Source organism: Lissotriton helveticus, chromosome 5_2 (assembly GCF_964261635.1).
Source record: "Lissotriton helveticus chromosome 5_2, aLisHel1.1, whole genome shotgun sequence".
In the NCBI taxonomy this organism is placed as follows: Eukaryota; Metazoa; Chordata; class Amphibia; order Caudata; family Salamandridae; genus Lissotriton; species Lissotriton helveticus.
Genome location: NC_136066.1, coordinates 6,697,936 through 6,721,585, shown reverse-complemented (window position 1 = coordinate 6,721,585; position 23,650 = coordinate 6,697,936). Strand labels below are relative to the sequence as shown.

The following is a 23,650-nucleotide window of genomic DNA, read 5'->3' as shown; positions in this document are numbered from 1 at the left end:
GGGCCTGTGTGTGGACCCTGTCTGCGTACTACACAAGTGTGTCTGTCCTTTAGGAGGACTGGCTGTGCTCAAGAGGCACATGCTAAGAGTCTAGTCCCCATGAGAACACTCCCTCCTTGAGACCGGTCATTCCATGTGATAGTTGGAACGCAGCCCCTATCCCTTGTCACTGTAGATTCCTTACTGATGCTAAAAGTGTCTCTGAAAACAACATTCTTGGAGCAATGGTGGATGGTAGACAAGAGCATTGAGCATCGCTGTAAACGTGGGCAGCGAAGCTTCTGTACATGGTGGGTATCAGAAACATCTGCATCCAGTTAAGCTTCAAGTCTAAAGTACTCGATTTTGCTGTTCATTTTGCCATGAAATGTTGCCAGATGCGACCTGTTTGGTAATCTGATGGTGTTTTCATCGTGTTGAAGTGATGGGTGAACTGGTTTCCTCCTGCCTCACATGAATGCTCCATCAGACTTGCCCCTGGTGTCGACTTTTCAGTGTTGATTCCAGGTCCCTTATCCTGAACACTGGTTGCCTGCGGGCAGCAACTGTGGCACAGAAACAGTGTATTTGAGGTGAAGGAGAAGCTGCACAGGCTGGGCTCTGTAAGGCTCGGCCATATGCGTCCAGATCTGATCGCCACCACGGGCAGTGCTTCAAACAGAGTAGCTGTTATGAAGCAGTCGGTTTCCGGATGACTGATGTTATGTAGTAAGGAGAGCTGTGAATCAGCTAGCAGGACTTTGAGTGAATCATGGAACATTGTCCAAGGAGCATGGTAGCTATTCCTTGTAAGATTTCTTTTTACTAAAGGATATTTGGTAACCAGGATTATTGTAAACTACAATGGAGTCCACTTAAATCTTACTTTGACTTGGTGACTGGCACCAAGCAGTCTTGATAACGTCTGAGAACCTTACGAGATGGAATAGGTAGCACATTATGCGAGAAAGTTTGGGAGGGAGCATTCTCTTGAGCATCTAGTTAAATACACCAAGGGCTGGTCCGAGGGACCTTATTTTCAGAATTCTGGATGTTGTACTCTCTCCCCTGCTTATGGCCTGGAAGTCCATTTGTACTTGCGTCTCCACTGGCTAATGTGCTGCGGTAGTGGATATTGTCACCTCCTTGGCAGGAACACCCCCTTACCTAATTGTTAGTTGCCTCTGAGCTACAACCCGCATCATTTCTCTTGGCGAACACCTCTTCCAGGTAAGTTCCATATAGCATACCTCTGAACTTAATCTTATGCCCTTTTGTTAGTCTGATAAATTCCTGACACTGGCGAGATAATAGTATCCATTAAAAATGTATAAGCTTTAGATAACTAACTGTAATAGATACTGTCTTATCTTAATTATTCATTGAATGTTCATATCCCCTGTGGGGTTTCAATTACTGGCGGACTGGAAAATCTAGGAACTGAAAAGGATCGAACACGCCTGTGAAGTGTTGATTGTTGTTGTTGAACATGGCAGCCTGGCTCTGGAAGTCGACCGAGTTGTGTGCTTGTCTTGGGCCTTCCTCAAGAGGCTTGCATGCTCGTTCTACAGTAATGCAGTTGGTGACAGAGGGCAAACCTTGTTGCTTAGTGTCTTGAGAGCAAGACACCTTCACGGCTAAAGTTCAAGTCATTTTAAAATGTTTATTTAATTTTCATTCATTTGGTTATTTAGCTATGGCACCACTGCACCAGAAGGTATTCAGGCACTTTACAGAGAATGCCCCATTAATGTTTTTAGGTCTCGCCTACTGGCAGCTTTTAGCAATGTTTTGTCGAAACCCCTTCTGCGGACGTTACCTCTCTTACAGTGGGCTTTGGGTTCGCCCACTGCTTATCAGTGATTGGCTTTAATGTCAATCACATTTGCTTGCCATGGTTTCAGTTGTTTCCCTTCCTATTCTTGTGTTTGTCCCTCTCCCAGAGTATAATTCCTTTAAAACCCTTTTGATTGGATGGCTTGTCTCTTTACTTAATGCGATTTTATATAGCGCGAACATTGTTACATTACTGCTTATATTCCGGGAACGAGCATGTGTGGGTGTGGTTACGCATTCTTTGCATACTCCTGGGGTACCACTTGCTAGGGACTTATAGGGGTGCCAATGTGTGTGCCAATTGCTTTACAATTGCACCATTTTACATGTTTTAGGAAAAGACTTCTGGGGCCTGGTTAGCAGGGACCCAGTGCACATCAGTTGACGAACATCAGTACCAGTGCCTCAGTCTTAGGGTTAGTGCTGTAGATTGCTATGTATTGCCTCAGTCTTAGGGTTAGTGCTATAGATTGCTGTGTGTTGCCTCAGTCTTAGGGTTAGTGCTTTAGATTGCTGTGTGTTGCCTCAGGCTTCGGGGTTAGTGCTATAGATTGCTAGACTGAGCGACCCTTGACCCTCAGTCCAGGCAGGTCGCTCCCTCTGCCACTGTACAGTCCCCCGGATTCCCACTGCTGCTGGCCCGTGTCATCTGCCTCCCTGCAGACTGATCTACCATGCGCTGACCGCTTCTCTGAGGGCTGCTCGCCGTGGTTTTTCGCCTCCGCTCTCCGCCTAACCCTCTGGTTGCTTCCCGGTTTTGCCTCCTGTTTCCACTTCTACGGTGCCCCCTGTCTGTGTCTTTCCCTTCTGTGCCCCTGCTGCCTTCCGTGCCCCTCGCTCTCTTCTGTGCCCCTGTCTCCTCCTGTACCCCCGTTTCTTTCCCTCTGTGTCCCTGACCCCTCCTGTACCCCTCGTTCTTCCTCTGCACCCGCTCCCCCCTCCCGCCCGTGGTTCCCGCCGCTCGCGCCCCACGCGGCCCCCCTACCCATTGGCCCTCCCTGCTGCCCCTCCCTTCCCCCCCCCGCTCAGCGGACGCGCAGCAGACACCGAAGGCGCACCTAAGGCAAGCCCGTCTGCACCCGTCCGCGCCTGGACCGCGCCCAGCGCCAGGACCCCTGGCCCCGACGATACCAGCCCACAAGACGGACCTACGACGCCGCCACCCTCAACGCACTCAAACACGGCCGGACCTCCGCCTGCTACCGAGCCACCCCGAAACGCACCCACGGACCTTTCACCTGCAAAGCCTGCAATTTCACCTGCCTCTGGACCTGCACCGCACCTGAAAGACCAGGCACCATCAACAACCACCTCAAGTGCATCCTGCTCAACACCCGCTCCGTCCACAGGCACTCTGTCGAACTCTGGAACCTGCTCGACACAACATCACCAGATGTCGCCTTCCTCACGGAAACCTGGATGAACTCCTCCTCAGCTCCCAACATCGCCATAGCCATCCCGGACGGATACAAGATCACCCGGAGGGATCGCGTCAACCAGACCGGAGGCGGCATCGCCATCGTCCACAGGAACACCATCCGCATCACGACCAACTCCGACGACACCCTCACCGCCGCCGAGCACCTCCACTTCCAGATACACACCGACCCCAAGACCACCCACAGAGGCACTCTCATCTACAGACCCCCGGGACCACGCACACAATTCAGCGAAGCCATCGCAGACTTAATCAGGCCGCACGCCCTCACCTCCTCTGACTAGATCCTCCTAGGGGACCTCAACTTCCACTTGGAAAACAACAATGACAGCAACACCACCACCCTGCTGGACAACCTCGCCAAACTCGGACTCAAGCAACTGGTGAACACCCCCACCCACTACGCCGGCCACACGCTTGACCCCGTCTTCTCCTCCAGCAAGCACATCTCCTTCAGCCACTCCACCAGACTTCATTGGACTGATCACATCTGCGTCCACTTCAACTTCAGGCAAACCCACCACCACCCGCAACAGGCTCCCCGCAGGAGCTGGAACAAGATCACCGCCGACCAGCTCACCACCTCCCTCAGCCAGAACCCTCCCGCCAACGCAACGGACCCCAACGAAGCTGCCCGCAACTTCACACAGTGGCTCACCAACTGCGCTGATGACCTCGCACCTCTGAAGAACTCACCCAGCAGGCCCGGCAGAAAGAAAGCCTTGTGGTTCATCAACGAACTCAAAACATCCAAGAGAAACTGCCGCACCCTCTAAAAAGCCTGGCGCCACGACCAGACTACAGAAGACATGACAGCCCTCAAGAACGCCACCCGCACACACCACCAGCTGATCCGCACCACCAAAAGAACAACATTCAAAGAACGACTGGACAACAACACCCACAACAGCAAGGAACTTTTCAACATCGTCAAAGAGCTCTCCAACCCCAGCACCGGAAACATCACACCCTCGCAAGACCTCTACGACTCACTCGCCTCACTCGCCTCATTCTTCGCAAGATCGCTGACATACACAACAGCTTCGACGCACAGACCACGCACCCAACCCCCGAACCAACGCCCCCCACCACCACCCTCTGCCACTGGACCCCGGTCAACACCGAAGCCACCACCCGCACGATGAACACCATCCACCCCGGATCCCCTACCGACCCCTGCCCCCACCACGTCTTCAACAAGGCCGACTCCATCATCGCACCCCAACTTCAGGACATCATCAACATCTCCTTCACCACCGCCACCTTCCCGGAGAGCTGGAAACATGCCGAGCTCCACGCCCTCCTGAAGAAACCGACAGCGGACCCTACCGACCTCAAGATCTTCCGCCCCATCTCGCTCCTCCCTTTTCCTGCCAAAGTCATCGAGAAGACCGTCAACAAACAGCTCGCCGCCTTCCTCGAGACGAACGGATCCCTCGACCCCTCACAGTCCGGTTTCCGAGCCAATCACAGCACCGAGACCGCCCTCATCGCAGCCACCGACGACATCAGATCCCTGCTCGACAACGGGGAAACAGCTGCCCTCATCCTCCTGGACCTCTTCGCTGCGTTCGACACGGTCTGCCACCGCACCATAGTCCAGCACCTCAGCAACACCGGAATCCAAGAGAAGGCACTGGAGTGGATCATCTCGTTCCTCGCCGGAAGAACCCAGAGAGTCCGTCTCCCCCCGTTCTGATCCGCAGCCACCGAAGTCATCTGCGGCGTACCTCAAGGATCCTCGCTCAGTCCCACCCTCTTCAACGTCTACATGAGCCCCCTCGCGGCCATCACACGCCAACACAACCTTAACATCATTTCCTACGCTGACGACACGCAGCTGATCCTCTCCCTCACCAACGACCCCGCCACCGCCAGAGCCAGCCTACACGAAGGAATGAAAGACGTCGCCGAGTGGATGAAGAACAGCCGCCTGAAACTGAACTCAGACAAGACGGAAGTCCTCATCCTGGGCTCATCTCCCTCCGCCTGGGACGACTCCTGTTGGCCCCCTGCCCTGGGCACCACCCCCAAGCCAACGGACCACGCACGAAACCTGGCCTTCATCCTGGACTCCTCCCTCTCGATGACCAAACAAGTCAATGCCATCTCGTCATCCTGTTGCAACACCCTGCGCATGCTCCGAAAGATCTTTCGATGGATCCCCACCGAAACTAGAAAGAAGGTCACCCAGGCACTCGTCACCTGCCGACTGGACTATGGGAACACCCTCTACGCGGGAACCACAGCCAAACTACAGAAAAGACTCCAGCGCATACAGAACGCCTCCGCACAACTCGTCCTGGACATCCCCTGCCACAACCATATCTCCGCCCACCTGAGAGACCAGCACTGGCTCCCCGTCAACAAGAGGATCATGTTCAGACTCCTCACCCACGCACACAAGGCTCTCCACGACCTGGGCCCCAAGTACCTCAACAACCGCCTCACTTTCTACACGCCTACCCGCCAGCTGCGATCGACCAGCCTCGCACTCGCCACCGTACCACGCATTCGCAGAGCCACCGCCGGAGGGAGATCCTTCTCCTACCTGGCGGCCAAGACATGGAACTCCCTCCCCATCCACCTACGGCTGACCCAGGACCATCTCTCCTTCAGGAAGCAACTCAAGACCTAGCAATAACGGACCCCTCCCCCCCAGCGCCTTGAGACCCTAGCGGGTGAGTAGCGTGCTCTATAAATTGAATGATTGATTGATTGATGTTACCTCAGTCTTTGGGTTAGTGCCATAGATTGCTAGGTATTACCTCAGTCTTAGGGTTAGTGCTGTAGATTGCTAGGTATTACCTCAGCCTTAGGGTTAGTGCTATAGATTGCTAGGTATTACCTCAGTCTTAGGGTTAGTGCTGTAGATTGCTAGGTATTACCTCAGTCTTAGGGTTGGTGCTATAGATTGCTTGGTATTACCTCAGTCTTAGGGTTGGTGCTATAGATTGCTCGGTATTACCTCAGTCTTAGGGTTAGTGCTGTAGATTGCTAGGTATTACCTCAGCCTTAGGGTTAGTGCTATAGATTGCTAGGTATTACCTCAGTCTTAGGGTTAGTGCTATAGATTGCTAGGTATTACCTCAGCCTTAGGGTTAGTGCTATAGATTGCTGTGTATTACCTCAGTGTTAGGGTTAGTGCTATAGATTGCTAGGTATTACCTCAGTCTTAGGGTTAGTGCTGTAGATTGCTAGGTATTACCTCAGTCTTAGGGTTAGTGCTATAGATTGGTAGGTATTACCTCAGCCTTAGGGTTAGTGCTATAGATTGCTAGGTATTACCTCAGTCTTAGGGTTAGTGCTATAGATTGCTAGGTATTACCTCAGCCTTAGGGTTAGAGCTATAGATTGCTAGGTATTACCTCAGCCTTAGGGTTAGTGCTATAGATTTCTCTGTATTACCTCAGTCTTAGGGTTAGTGCTATAGATTGCTAGGTATTACCTCAGTCTTAGGGTTAGTGCTATAGATTTCTCTGTATTACCTCAGTCTTAGGGTTAGTGCTATAGATTGCTAGGTATTGCCTCAGTCTTAGGGTTAGTGCTATAGATTGCTAGGTATTACCTCAGTCTTAGGGTTAGTGCTATAGATTGCTAGGTATTACCTCAGTCTTAGGGTTAGTGCTATAGATTGCTCTGTATTACCTCAGTCTTAGGGTTAGTGCTATAGATTGCTAGGTATTACCTCAGTCTTGGGGTTAGTGCCATAGATAGCTAGGTATTACCTCAGTCTTAGGGTTAGTGCTATAGATTGCTAGGTATTACCTCAGTCTTAGGGTTAGTGCTGTAGATTGCTAGGTATTACCTCAGTCTTAGGGTTAGTGCTGTAGATTGCTTGGTATTACCTCAGCCTTAGGGTTAGTGCTATAGATTGCTAGGTATTACCTCAGTCTTAGGGTTAGTGCTATAGATTGCTAGGTATTACCTCAGTCTTAGGGTTAGTGCTATAGATTGCTAGGTATTACCTCAGTCTTAGGGTTGGTGCTATAGATTGCTCGGTATTACCTCAGTCTTGGGGTTAGTGCTATAGATTGCTAAGTATTACCTCAGTCTTAGGGTTAGTGCTATAGATTGCTAGGTATTACCTCAGTCTTAGGGTTGGTGCTATAGATTGCTCGGTATTACCTCAGCCTTAGGGTTAGTGCTATAGATTGCTAGGTATTACCTCAGCCTTAGGGTTAGTGCTATAGATTGCTAGGTATTACCTCAGCCTTAGGGTTAGTGCTATAGATTTCTCTGTATTACCTCAGTCTTAGGGTTAGTGCTATAGATTGCTAGGTATTACCTCAGTCTTAGGGTTAGTGCTATAGATTTCTCTGTATTACCTCAGTCTTAGGGTTAGTGCTATAGATTGCTAGGTATTGCCTCAGTCTTAGGGTTAGTGCTATAGATTGCTAGGTATTACCTCAGTCTTAGGGTTAGTGCTATAGATTGCTAGGTATTACCTCAGTCTTAGGGTTAGTGCTATAGATTGCTCTGTATTACCTCAGTCTTAGGGTTAGTGCTATAGATTGCTAGGTATTACCTCAGTCTTGGGGTTAGTGCCATAGATAGCTAGGTATTACCTCAGTCTTAGGGTTAGTGCTATAGATTGCTAGGTATTACCTCAGTCTTAGGGTTAGTGCTATAGATTGCTAGGTATTACCTCAGTCTTAGGGTTAGTGCTATAGATTGCTAGGTATTACCTCAGTCTTAGGGTTGGTGCTATAGATTGCCCGGTATTACCTCAGTCTTGGGGTTAGTGCTATAGATTGCTAAGTATTACCTCAGTCTTAGGGTTAGTGCTATAGATTGCTAGGTATTACCTCAGTCTTAGGGTTGGTGCTATAGATTGCTCGGTATTACCTCAGTCTTGGGGTTAGTGCCATAGATAGCTAGATGTTACCTCAGTCTTAGGGTTAGTTCTGTAGATTGCTGTGTATTGCCTCAGTCTTAGGGTTAGTGCTGTAGATTGCTTGGTATTACCTCAGTCTTAGGGTTAGTGCTATAGATTGCTAGGTATTACCTCAGTCTTAGGGTTGGTGCTATAGATTGCCCGGTATTACCTCAGTCTTGGGGTTAGTGCTATAGATTGCTAAGTATTACCTCAGTCTTAGGGTTGGTGCTATAGATTGCTCGGTATTACCTCAGTCTTGGGGTTAGTGCCATAGATAGCTAGATGTTACCTCAGTCTTAGGGTTAGTTCTGTAGATTGCTGTGTATTGCCTCAGCTTAGGGTTAGTGCTGTAGATTGCTTGGTATTACCTCAGTCTTAGGGTTAGTGCTATAGATTGCTAGGTATTACCTCAGTCTTAGGGTTGGTGCTATAGATTGCTCGGTATTACCTCAGTCTTGGGGTTAGTGCCATAGATTGCTAGATGTTACCTCAGTCTTAGGGTTAGTTCTGTAGATTGCTGTGTATTGCCTCAGTCTTAGGGTTAGTGCTGTAGATTGCTTGGTATTACCTCAGTCTTAGGGTTAGTGCTATAGATTGCTCTGTATTGCCTCAGTCTTAGGGTTAGTGCTATAGATTGCTTGGTGTTGCCTCTGCCCCTGCCGACCCCTGTCCACACCACATCTTTAACAAAGCCAACTCCATCATCGCACCCCAACTCCGGAACATCATTAACAACTCCTTCGCATCCGCCACCTTTCCGGAGAGCTGGAAGCATGCGGAGATCAGCGCCCTCCTGAAGAAACCCACCGCGGACCCCACGGATCTCAAGAACTTTCGCCCCATCTCGCTCCTCCCATTCCCCGCTAAAGTCATCGAGAAAACTGTCAACAAACAGCTAACCTCCTTCCTCGAGACCAACGGATCCCTCGGCCCTTCGCAGTCCGGATTCCGAGCAAACCACAGCACCAAGACCACCCTCATCGCAGCCACCGACGACATCAGGTCCCTACTCGACAACGGGGAAACTGCTGCCCTCATCCTCCTCGACCTATTGGCCGCTTTCGACACAGTCTGCCACCGCACCCTAACAAGCCGCCTCCACCACGCCGGGATCCAAGGAAAAGCTCTGGAATGGATCACCTCCTTCCTCTCCGACAGAACTCAGCGAGTCCGCCTCCCTCCCTTCCACTCAGCAGCCACCAAGATCATCTGTGGCGTACCTCAAGGCTCCTCGCTCAGCCCCACCCTCTTCAACATCTACATGACCCCCCTCGCAGCCATCGCACGCCAACACAAACTAAACATCATCTCCTACGCGGACGACACCCAGCTGATCCTCTCCCTCACCAACGACCCCATCACCGCCACCGCCAGCCTCCAGGAAGGAATGAAAGACGGCGCGGAATGGATGAAGCTCAGCCGACTGAAACTGAACTCCGACAAGACGGAAGTCCTCATCCTGGGACCATCCCCCTCTGCCTGGGGCGACTCCTGGTGGCCCCCTGCTCTGGGCACCGCCCCCAAGCCCACGCACCATGCACGCAACCTAGGCTTCATCCTGGATTCCTCCCTCACGATGACCAAGCAAGTAAACGCCGTCTCACCATCATGTTTCCAACACCCTGCGCATGCTCCGAAAGCTCTTCCGGTGGATCCCCACCACCACCAGGAAGACTGTCACCCAGGCCCTCGTCACCAGCCGACTGGACTACGGGAACACCCTCTATGCCGGAACCACAGCCAAACTACAGAAAAGACTCCAACACATACAGAACGCTTCTGCACGACTCATCCTGGACACCCCCAACACAGCCACATCTCTGCCCATCTGAGAGACCTGCACTGGCTCCCCGTAAGCAAGAGGATCACGTTCAGGCTCCGCACCCACGCTCACAAAGCTCTACACGACACGGGCACCGAATACCTCAACAACCGCCTCACGTTCTACACACCCACCCGTCAGCTCCGCTCCACCAGCCTCGCCCTCGCCACCGTCCTACGGATTCGCAGAACCACCACCGGAGGAAGATCCTTCTCCTACCTGGCAGCCAAGACATGGAACTCCCTCCCCGCACACCTACGACTGACCCGGGACAATCTCTCCTTCAGGAAGCAACTCAAGACCTGGCTCTTCGAGCAGTAGCAGCCCCCCCCCCCCTCCAGCGCCTTGAGACCCTTGCGGGTGAGTAGCGCGCTCTATAAATGCCCTGATTGATTGATTGATTGCTATAGATTGCTTGGTAGTGCCTCAGGCTTGGGGGTTAGTGCTATAGATTGCTGTGTATTGCCTCAGTCTTGGGTTTAGTGCTATAGATTGCTAGGTATTGCCTCAGTCCTGGGGTTGGTGCAGTACTTTGCTGCAGACACATGAATGACACATGTAACTTCTCCTGCTGTTTTGCTGTTCTCACTTCTGTGCACTTAGTGTTGCAATGTCCGGCTGGTCTCTCATTGAGCAGTGTGTGAATCTTGTCCTTCCTGATTCCCACAGCTGAAGCTGCTGGAGCTGCAGGGTCTTGTGATTCGCTTGGTCGGAGAGAGAGACGAATGGTACAAGAAGTTCGTGGAAGTCACCTCCACTGGGGGCAGGTTCAATCATGAAGGTGGTAACAGTGTTCCCAACGAGAGGCGCACGGAGCTGAACACTACAGACGGAGAAGGTGAGCCGAACCAACCCTCCCACTGGTTTTCAAGCTAGAATGTGGTTTGGTAGAATAAAGCGTGTGCAGAAGGGGGAAAGCTGGGTGTTTGGAGAAGGTCTTGTCAACAGTTTGGAACCATTAGTTACCTAGAAGAGAGGCTGGAGCAGAGTGACGGACAAGTCGAAGGTTAGGTGCATTCCAGCCTGTTTCTGCTGATCTGACCTAGTTTGATGTATTTATTTATTTCAACACAGGCATGCAGGAAGTCAGCCTTGCGGAGCAGATGGAGCTGGAAGAAGCTGTTCCCAAGCCGCAGTCTGTGCAAAGCAGCTCGCAGGCCCCTCTACCGAGCACCGAAGACCCCACGGCAAAGCAGATCATGAAGCTCCTGCATGAGATCCAGAACCCCCAGCAGCGGCACTCCTCCCTCCTGGAGAACCCCTGCATTCCTTTCTTTTACCGAGCAGACGACAACGATGAGGTCAGGATAATGATCATTTAACTGGGAGTCGGCTCTCTTGGAAGGACTTGCCTTGTTCTGAGGAACCTTGAAGGGCTAGAAGAGCTCCTTGACCTTTCCCTCTGTCTTCCATCCTGACCAGTGCCGCAGGGCTGCCTGGACATTACTGTGTCTTTGAATGCTAGCACCAACTCCAGAGAGAGCTTTCCAGGGTTCAGCAGCTGATGGCAGGTACACAGTCTCTTTCAGCTAGAAGAGGTAGGCTGAAGGCCTCCCACTGAAGCAGGAGTAAGATGAGCTCCTGGAGGCCCGCTCATGAGGCTGCGGCTCTGCTGTTGATTGGGACTCGGTTCATCCCTCTCACCGAGTTCCCTCTTGCGTGTCCACTTAACTGGTCTTCATCACTGTCTTTTCCCACATGCACAGCCCTATTCCATGTAGGCACCCTCTTGCCTCCACGCACTCCTTCAAGCCTTCTCTGAGGCTTTCTGGAAGTAAGACCAGTGGAGCGGGGGTGGTACCTCGCCTGACCCGCCTGTGGTAGACGGATTAGAAAAGCAGCCATTTGGACGCAGTGCGACCAGGACCCCTGGAGTCCCTACTCCTGTTCAGAGGTTTCTGGTAACGAGGAGTCGTGTACCAATGCACTTTAAGGATGAAGAATTCTACCTTGTGTATGTCATAAATTGTATTTATTTAAATATATATTGGTTACAAAGATTCTTTTAAAAGAGGAGCCCTCAAAGAGCTGCATTTCTGGGGGCAGAGTGCCATGTTTTATCACGGTCCATGCTCATGGATTCTTGGTCTTGCAGTTTACTGGAAGTGTGGGTTTCAGGCCATTATTGTACAGTATATCGTTCACGTGCCAGACATACAGGTCTGGAAAGATGGTTAGTTACAAAGATTATCTTTTGACAAAAATGAGAACTTGTACATGCCCGAGCCTCTGATTCTGGGATTGTTGCCGCCTAGTTTTATTCAGTAGTGGGGTTTTTACTCCTCAAAGATCACCGTGTGCTGGGCGCAAGAGAGGGGTTGCTGGGCGCAAGAGAGGGGTTGCATTTTCCTGAGTGACAGTATGCCCCCACAAGGGTCCATCCGTTTGTCCTCAGCGACCTTCCGCACGCAGGAGTTCTTGAGATGTTTGCCTCAGACCCAGAGATGTGCTTCTGGTATTCATATTTTCAGAGCAGTACCTGATGAGATTTCCAGATTGCATGGCACTTTTAATGTGTGTCACTGTTCATTTTATAGCCATTTTCCCCTTTGCAGATGTGTGGACCCAGGGTGCAGAGTTTAAAGCCTCAATGGCAGTTTTCCACTCAAACTTTGATTGTTTTTTAGCTACGTTTGCTGGGTGCTCACTGGATTGTGTGGGGCTCTTCCTTCCATTAAGGCTTTGATCATTTTATTTTTGCAATCAGTTTATAAAGCTTCTGATTTATTGTTTGAAAGACTAATCTTTGTTAATATGTAATTAAGCAGTGATTCCCAGGCCATCGGAGAGGAACACCTGTATCAAAACATTATTGCCAAGTTTTTCTTGGGTTATGGAATTCGAGATTCAGTGAATCCAAATATTAGATACGAAAAACCTTCATCGCTGTGGTCGCACGGTACTTTGGGTCGGGCTGAAAGGGTCTGGCCCTACTGGTAGGATCTGAGTGGGGGAGGGCAAAGGGTCTGGCCAGAGCGGTAGGATCTGAGTGGGGAAGGGCAGCAGGGGGTGTTCTTCACTGTTGAGATGGCAGTATTGAGGGGGGTCAGATCTTACATGGAGGTCCTTGTTGGAGGGCTGAGCTGGCAGCGCTGATGTGGGACAGTGTTGGGTGGTCTGCTCTGAGGGGGCGACGTGTGCTGGAGATATCACATTGAAGATTGCTGGCTTTGCTAGTGGGTCTGATCCCACCTGTATGGGGTGCAGCATTGCAGGAGCCAGTAGGGATAGGGAGCACTGCTAGAGATGAGATCTGATGGTACCGTCTGATCTTCAATGGAGGAAAGGGGTGGTGGAGGCCAGTAAGATGACGGCTGCACCGGAGGAGTCGGGCCCGCCGTGGGAGAGTAGCGATTAAAGAGTTAGATGTGCAATGGCGGCCAGTGCTGGACACAGCAGATTTGAGAGTATGAGCAGTGCCTAAGGGGGCAGACCTGGTGGTTACGATGATCCTGCCATAATGGCGTGTTCCAGTTTCATACCAAGACTGCGTAGAGATCCGATAACTGCCTGTGGGCAGCTGGCAATACATCAGTGTTGCCCGACCTGTAAGTGTTTGTGTGATCCTGCTAAAAGTGTGGCCTATTAACTGAGGTTGAAGACGTTTATGTATATACTCTGTAACATTTTGTAAATTTCCTTCTGGGAACAAGGACTCCCTGCAGCCTGTTTTAAGTTGCAGGGCCCCTGATGACGTGTATCATAGAAAGAGTCCTTACTGCAGCCGAGGTCTAGGGTTTCACTCAGAACAGCCATTAATATTTATTGGGGTTGAGAGCGCAGAAACTGGTAGATGGAACACTATATTTTCATTTTTTCATTCTGTTGCTGAGGTGAATTAATGCTGTTAGAATGTTTTACTCCTTTTCTGAATAAATCCGTTCTGCAAACAAAAGCGGTCATGTTTGGTGTGTTCTGCACTGCTTGCAGTTTACTTTCTGGGGTTGGTCTGGGAAATCAGCTCAAAAAGTGGTGCGATGACTTAAAGGCAAGAGCTGCCAACTTTGAAACTGGGAAACTAGGTTGGAGTCCTAGCCTCACCTTGGTGTTCTATGATTGTGTGCATATCACTCAATCTCCCTGTGCCCTAAACAATTAAAAGTAATGTTCTGGTGCTCATGCTGACCAAGTTTGCGCTATATAGTACTCAAAATATAAAAACACCCTTTAGCATTGATGTTGACTTCATTCATTGCCATCTGGTGGACATCACCCACCACATGGTACAAGTTGGAGATGTTCCAGAGACTGTTTCGCCCGAGCAGCCCAGAGGGCTCTGAAGGAGCCACTAAGGTGAAGTGCAATCTCGAAGGCTTATTAATGCATGCAAGCAGAGGTTATGTGAAGCATTTTCTGCTCTTTTCCCCATTATTATTATCCAGTGGCTGTTAATTTAAATGTCTATGTACTGAATCACAATCTGCTAGTAACCCAGCTCGTGTCAGAGGAGATGCATGGTTTATTTGTTATTCTGATTGAGACTTCTTGCCTCTGGTTCCTTACCTTTTAATATCTCCAGATGTCAGACTTGATCTCAGGAGGATTTTCATGAGCAGTATCTATAGGAAGCTGGCTCTGTGTATAGTGTACCAAAGTAAGGCATAGTGTGCTCAGAGTCCAGTGGAACCCCAAAGGTAGGAAGAGGTAAAAGTAGATAGCACCTCAATTTCTATTTGTGGCAGTGTGGGCGAGCAGTAAGGCTTTATCAGAGGGTAGTGTTAAGCATTTATTGTACACACTCAGGCAAGGAATTATGTCACACACTCAAAGACTGAACTCTGACCAATTTTTCGTATCAAAAATATTTAGTCATTTTATGTTCGAGGCATGTGGGCTGCTGAATTCATATCTGTGCATAGATCGCCGCCTAGTGTTGGGTCCGGATGATTGCACATTGTTGTCCTGGAAGAGTCTTCGAAGTATCACGAGATAGGTGGCTCCTCCCTCGGACTACAGTGCGCATGGGCATCCTCTCAATCCCCAGATTGTTTTTCTCCGCCATTGGGTTCGGATGTACTTTCCTACTCTCCAAGTTCGGAATCAAGAAAAACTTTTCAAAAGGCCTTCGGATCCGTCGGTATTGTTCAGCGCTCGGTACCGATACACTTTTTGAACGTTTGTTGCACTACGGTCGTCGAATCGGGCCGTGAGGCCTTCTCGACACCACGTGGACCGACCGTTGATGGAACGAAGTCCATTCAAGTACTGCCCGCAGTGCAACTCGAAGTTCCCGCACACAGACAAGCATCCAGTGTGCAACAAATGCCTATCTCCAGATCACAATGAAGATAGTTGCCTAGCCTGTGCCCAGTTCCGATCGAAAAAAACTATCCGGAATCGACGGGCGGCGAGGCAAGAAATGCAAAGGTCGGCGCAAGCACCCGAGAACATCGACGACGACGGAGATCTAGCAAGCGCCGAGGACTCGGATCAAGACGAACAACAATACTCTGAGCACGACTCTGAATATTACCTCGAGGAAGGAGAACTAATCGTCGATCTCGAGGAATATGATCAGGACATCGTAGCGGTCGAAGACTACTCCGATGACGACGAGGGGCGAACCGTGAGTACACCGCCCCATATAGACACTACACCAATATCAGAGACTCAGGTCGAGGCATCGCCAGCAGGCCTTAGCCAAGATCAACATACTCGTTCTACAGCCCCGCCATACCTCCCGGCTAAGAACACACAAAAAGAGCCCTCTGAGACACAATATACGACACCGGTTCAATCGAAACCGAAACTCGTCGACAATACTGTCTTCGGACCGAATTACGTCGAACCGAAGGTGACTAAGCCAAAGGGCGTCGACCCGAAGGCCACAGTACCGATACAACCTTCGAAGCCAAAGAACATCAAGTCGACATCGAAGACCAAAGCTGTCGAGTCGACGTCGAAGCCGAAAGCTGTCGAGTCAACCTCGAGGCCGAAATACGTTGAATCGACACAAAAACAAAAGCACGTCGAGTCGACCCCCAGGAAGCACGTCGAATCGAGCAAACCAGCCTCAGGTATCGACAAGGGGAAAAAAACGGTCGACCAAAGCCTGCGCCCAAGACTACCGTCGACCCACCACCAAAACCGAAGGTGGACCAAAGTAAATCGGTCGAGCCGAAGCCCATCGAGCCGAAAAAGGGCATCGATCCAAAACCGCAGGCTCCAAAAACACCTAAGGACACTGTCGAACCGACAAAACCGCTCGGTCCGAAAAAGGTGGTGAAGCCAGGCAAAGACGTTCAACCGACAAAACCTGTCGAAAAACATCATAAACCGGTCCAACCACCAAAAGCAGTCGAAACAGCAAAAGGCGTCGACCCGAAAAAAGACAAACCAAAGGCTACGGCACCAAAACCAAGGACTGTGGAAGAGGAACTTATTCATCCAGATCCCTCTCAGAAGACCAGTCAAAACTGTATATTGACCCAAACACTAGTAAAGTGACTGTGTACACCAAAAAGAAAAGACCTTTGCCAACTGAAGACTTTTCTACAATTCCCCTAAAGAAGAAGAGAGACTGTGCTACCTCTCCTATATTCTTTGAACCTATCAGTTCAGCTATGCCTGCTACCCCATATGCCCCAGCCTCACCTGCCCGCTCTGACTACAACCCAGACGAAGATCAGGACGCAGATGTAGGGTTTGGTTATCCACAAAACCCACTTGCAGACCCTCACTCACAGCCATGGGGTGGGGGAGGGGAACCAGACACTGAGAGGATTCTGCCCATTACAGACCCTGCAGTGTACCCAACTAAGCCTTCACCCACAGAAGACACAGTAGCCTTTAATTCACTACTGGATAGAGCCGCAACCTACCATAATGTAGATATGCACTCTGATGCTGTTGAGGAAGACTTCCTCTTTGATACACTGACACCATCTGAGAGACATGTTAAAACACTCCCAATGCTAAAAGGCGTATTAAAACACGCAAGTGACATTTTTAAGGACACTGCTAGAGCACGGGTCATAAACCCTAGGACTGAAAAAAGTATAGGGCTGCTCCTATAAACCCTACATATATCAAGGGTCAGCTACCCCTAGACTCCATAGTGGTATCCAACGCACGTAAGCGTGCCAATTCCCAGACTACTGGAGAGGCTGCTCCTCCAGACAAGGAGTCAAAAATCTTTGAGGCATCAGGCAAGAGAGTAGCAGCTCAAGCAGCAAACTCATGCAGAATAGCCAACACACAGGCCTTGCTGGCCAGATATGACAGGGCGCACTACGACAGCTTGGAAGACATTCTCCAACACTTACCTGATCCTTACAAACAGCAGGCAGATGAACTCATACAAGAAGGAAAGCTCATCACCAATGCCTCAATTAAATGTGCCCTAGACGCGGCAGACACAGCTGCCAGATCCATCAATACAAGCGTGCTGCTCCGGCGCCACGCATGGCTTCGCATATCGGGCTTTAAAAATGAAGTCCAATCCACGATCCTTAATCAGCCCATCAACCCAGACTTTTTGTTTGGTCCAGCAGTTGACTCAATTCTGGACAAAATGAGAAAAGATGCTGAAACTGCGAAGTCTATGGGAGCTCTCCAGTCCCAACAACACCGGGGCTACTTTCGTCGCTCCAATTATAGAGGAGGAGCGCGTAATAATACATCACAGCAATCCTCCAACTACAAGAGTAACACACAATCCACATAGAACAAAAACACCAACAGGGGTGGATACAGAGGAAACAACACCAAGGGAAGAGGTCGTGGAGGCAATGCAAATAGATCCTCCGCTAACACCAAGCAGTGACTTCTTACCACTTCCCCCAGACCACATAACACCAGTCGGGGGAAGAATACAACACTTTCTGCCAGTCTGGTTAAATATCACAACAGGCAAGTGGGTCAGGCAAATTATCCAACATGGCTATTGCCTCGAACTCACCTCACCTCCACCCAACATACCACCCGCGCACCGTCCAATGTCACAGGAACATATAACGCTACTACAGCAAGAGGTCATCAGTATGCTGCAAAAGGGGGCCATAGAGCCAGTCCCACTACAACATCAGGGAACAGGAGTATACTCTCTATACTTCCTTATTCCAAAAAAGGATGGGTCTCTGAGGCCAATATCGGACCTCAAGCCCCTCAACTTGTACATTTTGTCGGAGCATTTCCACATGCTCACTCTCCAGCAAGTCTTACCATTGCTTCTCCAGGGAGACTTCTTAGCAACCTTAGACCTCAAGGACGCATACTTTCATATACCAATGCACCCTGCTCACAGAAAGTATCTAAGGTTCACCATTCAGGGACAACACTACCAGTTCAAAGTCCTACCATTTGGTGTCACAACTGCTCCAAGAGTGTTCACCAAATGTCTAGCTACAGTAGCAGCACATCTCAGACGGCAACACATCCATGTGTACCCATATCTGGACGATTGGCTGATACACGCGCCATCGGCCCAGCAATGTGCCAGCCACATGTCACAAACCATACATCTCCTGCACAGTTTAGGATTCTCACTAAACTACCCAAAATCACATCTACAACCCTCCCACGTCCAACAGTACTTGGGAGCGACAATAGATACACTGTCAGCAAAAGCATATCCCAACACAGCACGGATCAAGGGAATGCAAACGTTGATACAAAAGTTCAGACCCCAACACTCACTACCAGCTCGAGTGTTTATGCAGCTAATAGGCATGATGGCCTCGTGCATATTCATAGTCCCTCGTGCCAGGCTACATATGTGTCCGCTCCAAGAATGCCTAGCAAGGCAGTGGAACCAGGCTCACGGGCAATTAAAGGACCTAGTGTTGGTGACCAGTCGTGCTGTGGTAAATAAATAATTAATTACCGGTACTATTTTTCAGGATACTCATACAATAGATAGCTCAATAAATAAGAGTCAAGATACGAGGTAGCTAGAGTTGACAGGCTTTAATTAAGCATAAAGGACTGGAACAGGACAGCCTGTACGGGGATGGGATGGCAGCTGCCTGGGGCAGGGACAAAGGAGCATAAGGATAACTTTTAATAACAGTGCACAATATTTATAGTTAAACAAATACATTGTATTCAATACAGTAGGCGTAGCAGTAGGCGGAGTTTGTAGCAGTCGCGAAAAATAAGAGCAGAATGAGGTAACAAGAAGGCGTGTACAGGGCGTATACATAGACATGTGATGCAAACGTAACAGAATATGTCATAAACGGGGCGGAAACATGGAGGGGGCTACCTGAGCAGCTGGGACCTCTAACCTAGTGGTGCGCGCAAACTGACAATGACGTGTTACTAGGGAGAACTGGGGGCTATGACTTCTGCGCTAGAAGAGGAGACGAAAAGTCTGGAGAGTCAGAGCGACATGTACCTGAAGCCTATCTAGTATCTGGTGTTTAGAGAACATGTTGATAGAATCCAAAAGTTATCAGGGCAAAGGCTAACAGACATTAAGACTGATGCATGCATAATCCTATATGTAGTGTGTGTGCGAGGAATATTCTATGAATATTAATACAGTATTTCTCTTACATGGAGATATAAAGGCTAGACCATGACGGAAACTATTGATGCGATGCAGTAGCTTAGGAATGCAGAGAAGGAGGGCTGGACTGATAACTAGAATCATAACATACTCTTGGCAGACTCGGAGGCAGAGCCAGGCCGAGCCGGGCACTGCGAGGCATGGAAGTAAGCTAAGGGTCAGGGATACAGGTGGGGGCTGTATCGCTCCTTGGAGAGGGTTCAGGAAACAGGAGCTGAATCTGAGTCCGGGCCCTTTTGAGGCCTAGAAACGGGGACAATTCAATGAATTAACGTGCACACTGTAAAACGTGGCAACGTAGCTTTACATAGGCCTGATATTCGTTGTATTCACGAAAACTGGAAACTGGCATACTAGAGATGGACACAACTATAATTGCGTCTTTAATCGATCATAGGGATTACATATGCATATTAATCATGCACATATAACATAAGATGGGGAACACGTAGGCACATATAACATGGCAAAATTTACTTTTCCACATTCCCTCCTTGTGCCCTACGTTTCCATCAGGAAACATCAATATTCATGATACCATCTATCATTTCATATAGCATCATTTGCTCGTCTCGAATTGTCTTGGAACGGGACTTAGGACTAGGAATACAAGAGGTAGCACAAATGCCGCAAATCGCAGGGCCACATTGTATACAGAGGCAGCAACTGAATATGATCGCTACTGCAATACCTAGAAATGACAATACTTTCCATCCCCAGGCAGATAGGATACTCCAGAGCCAACCGGACCATGTCCAGGTGCCTGGATTCTGGTGTAACTGATGGGCAATTTTATGAAGTCTGGTTATAGCTGAATAAACAGACGGCGCGTTATTAGGAATGAAAATGCAGCAACTAGATCCGATGACTCTACATGCTCCTCCTCTATCGGCCAGTATGACGTCAAGAACGAGACGATTTTGGAGCACGACAAATCTCATAGCAGATTGCTCTTCAGTTAAGTTACCTAGAGCAGAAGTAGTCTCATTCACTACTGCTTCAAGGGTTCTGGTTAACCTACGTATTAACTTACTATTCTGGACAGGTCCTATAAAGAAGAAGAAACCTTTATTAAAGTCTTGATACTGTTCTAGAGCAGTTTCAGTTTGATCGACAATCGGGGACTCGATCTCCCTTCTATGTCTGACGTGTACTAGATGTGTGTTTCTATGATAATCAGATGGGGCTAGGAAAACTGGTGGCAGTAGGAAGGCAATGTAACATGTTCCATCCCAATCGAGGGGCAGACGAACATATGCGGTCTGACCACAAACAAAATAAGAATGACGTGAAGCTTTGAAAATAGATTTCCCACTGCCACTATACTTGACAGTAGTAGTACAATCACTATGTCCTACATGTGCGGAACCATTCTTTCTGACACATAATTCGCCTTTGACTGGTAGTACTGAAATAGCAGGTAAGTCTGGAGTAGTATCGGATTGAACATTCAGGACCATAAAATTCGAGGAATAATTACCTAAATCATATACTTCATTTTCTAGATCTAACCCTGTTCTATGGATGAGACCTTGCTTGTCTGGGAAACATGTACTATTCAGAAGGGACATATCAGTTGAGGATGACGTTAACGTGGACCATGCTCCACATGAACCATTATGTGAAAACGGATAAGGAAAGAGTGGCAGAACTCCCTTCGGTGTCTGGAAAGGGGGGAGTCGACCACACACCCAACAATTAGTGGCATTGCTGGTCTGGTGTGAATAGTGTAACATTCTGATAAATGTATTATTTCTCATAGCAAGACAATAGGATAACTCGTGAGGAGGCAGATCACTAAACGTGTGCTCTACTGTAGCATTAGGAAACTTATTTACATGAGAAATTGGAAAACATAAATGCAATGCATAACTTGTGCAGGTAACCATTAAACTCAAAAATAGAAGAAAACTTAGAACAATTATACATTTGATAGTTTTGACTAACTCTCTCACTATGGGGGTCTATCTCATACATGTCAGAAACCTGTCTAACCGTTTCACCCGAGGGGGACTTGGACAATTAAACTGGCTGACTTATTTTACTAGACCGGAGCTTGGATTTATACTCCTGCTGCGGAGTTTTCTCTAACAGAGGAACTGTCAATTCTGGATTTGAATCAGTGTCTGGTTTAGAGTCTGGTTTCAGGCAGTCTTTAGAAAAGGAACAATCCTTGGAAATGTTCTTGGCAAAAGTTTCATTACGGAGTCCATGAAATTTCTTGACGTGAGACAGGTGGACCCAACCCTTGCGGCCTTCCAACTTCACGGCCGTACGGGTGGTCAAGAGGACTAGTTGAGGTTGCTTCCAGCGGGGCTCCAGCGGACTTGAACGATCAAAATTCCGGACCAAAACGAGATCCCCGGGGATGACCTCATGCGGTTTCACTTCAGTGTTGTCTGGAAATGCGGCGGCAACCTGTGAACGACAAGAGTGTAGGGCAGACATCAAGGAAGCTAGGTAATCTGTCAGCATATTACTGGAAACATCTGTAATACTGCGGGGTCTAGGTGTACCCCACATATTTGGGGGGCGGCCGAATACGACCTCATAAGGAGACAGACCTGATCTGGAGTGTGCAACCATTCGCATGAAGAATAGAGCAACTGGCAGGGCAACTAACCAGTCTACACCTTTCTCTTGACATGTCTTAGCAATGCGGATTTTCAGGGTTTGATTATGTCTCTCTACGAGACCGGCTGCTTCAGGATGGCGCACACAATGGAACTTCCACTGGTACCCTAACAAAAGGGAAACATGCTTCATTAACTCAGATGAGAATGGCTGGCCGTTATCTGAATACACGACCCTAGGGAGTCCATAACGGGGGAAGAATTCACGAACCAGCTGCTTGGCAGTGGTCGCTGCTGTGTAATCTGGAACTGGATATGCTTCTGTCCACCTGGACAAAGCGCATACAACTACAAGGACATACTTGAAACCTCGACATCGCTCCATCTGAATATAATCCATCTGGAGGACTTCAAAAGGGTGGTCAGGGGGTTGGAATCCACCTTGTTCCACCGGGACACTTTTACCTGGATTGAACTGGCAACATATCATACAGGTACGGACTTTCTGCTTGGCTGCAGCTCGTAAATGCTTGTTGAACCAAAGGTTCTGAATACTGTCTAACATGGCTTTTTCTCCTAGGTGTGCTGGACTATGTGCGGTATTAATAATGACTTGAACCATAGAGTCGGGGAGAAACCATGTGGCTTTTCCCTTCGTCAACCATCCTTGATCTGTCTGGACCCCTCCTTGTTCGGACCATTTCTTGATTTCATCGGGAGTAGCATGTGACTGGATATCTATGACATCTTGTGTAGGGTCCTTAACTGTCATACAGGTAGTCTGTTCTGGAGTGGATGTCTGTGTCTTGTTAACTGGAATGTCTGGTGTCTGAGCTGTAAGCTTGGCTGTTCGATCTGCTAGATCGTTACCTTGGGAAATGATGTCAGTAACTTTCGTATGTGCCTTGCACTTCATGATAGCGATAGCTGTCGGTAAATGTATTGCATCTAACAGAGCTTGAATAAGAAGACCATGCTGAATCTTGGTTCCATGAGAAGTCATAAAACCTCTTTCTTGCCAGAGCACTCCGAAGTCGTGTACGACTCCGAATGCATAACGTGAATCTGTGTATATGTTAACTTTCAGGTTCTTGGCACGTATGCAGGCTTGGGTCAGAGCGACTAGCTCTGCTGCTTGAGCGGACAGGGTGTCAATACGGTGTGTCTCTATAACTTCAGTTTCAGTAGTCACTGCATACGCGGCTACTAGTTCTCCTGTACTTGTTCTCATACATGAACCATCCACATAAAGTGTCAGGTCGGGATCTGGTAATGCAATATCTGTCAAATCTTGTCTTGGCTTTGTCATGGTGTTAACAACTTCCACACAGTCATGTGTGGCAGGATTGGAAGTAACTGACGGTAACAGTGTAGCGGGATTCAGAACGTTGCAGCGTCTGATTTCTATGTGTGGCTGGAACAGTGTCAGTTCATAACCTGTTAAACGTGCAATAGTCAAGTGCTGGGTCTGTGTTCGGTTTAAAAGAACTTCCACGGAGTGTGGAACTTGTACTGTCAGGGAGTGTCCTAATACTATGGAATCACTTTGTCTGATAGCTAGTGCTGTGGCTGCAACTGACTTGAGGCAAGCAGGCAGAGCCTGGGCTACTGG

General features: G+C 49.0%; 1 protein-coding gene across 4 annotated transcripts in view; it reads left to right on the top strand.

Annotated features, from left to right (window-relative positions):
* GOLGA2 (golgin A2) overlaps window positions 1-13,849 on the top strand; it is a 355,961-nt gene extending 342,112 nt beyond the window's left edge. For all 4 annotated transcript variants that reach the window (XM_078646638.1, XM_078646641.1, XM_078646639.1 and 1 more), the window contains 2 exons: window positions 10,624-10,792; window positions 11,029-13,849. In XM_078646638.1, the coding sequence (XP_078502764.1) occupies window positions 10,624-10,792; window positions 11,029-11,276 (417 nt within the window). In that variant the 3' untranslated portion in view covers window positions 11,277-13,849. The remainder of the gene's footprint in view (window positions 1-10,623; window positions 10,793-11,028) is intronic.
* Window positions 13,850-23,650: the final 9,801 nt, after the last annotated feature.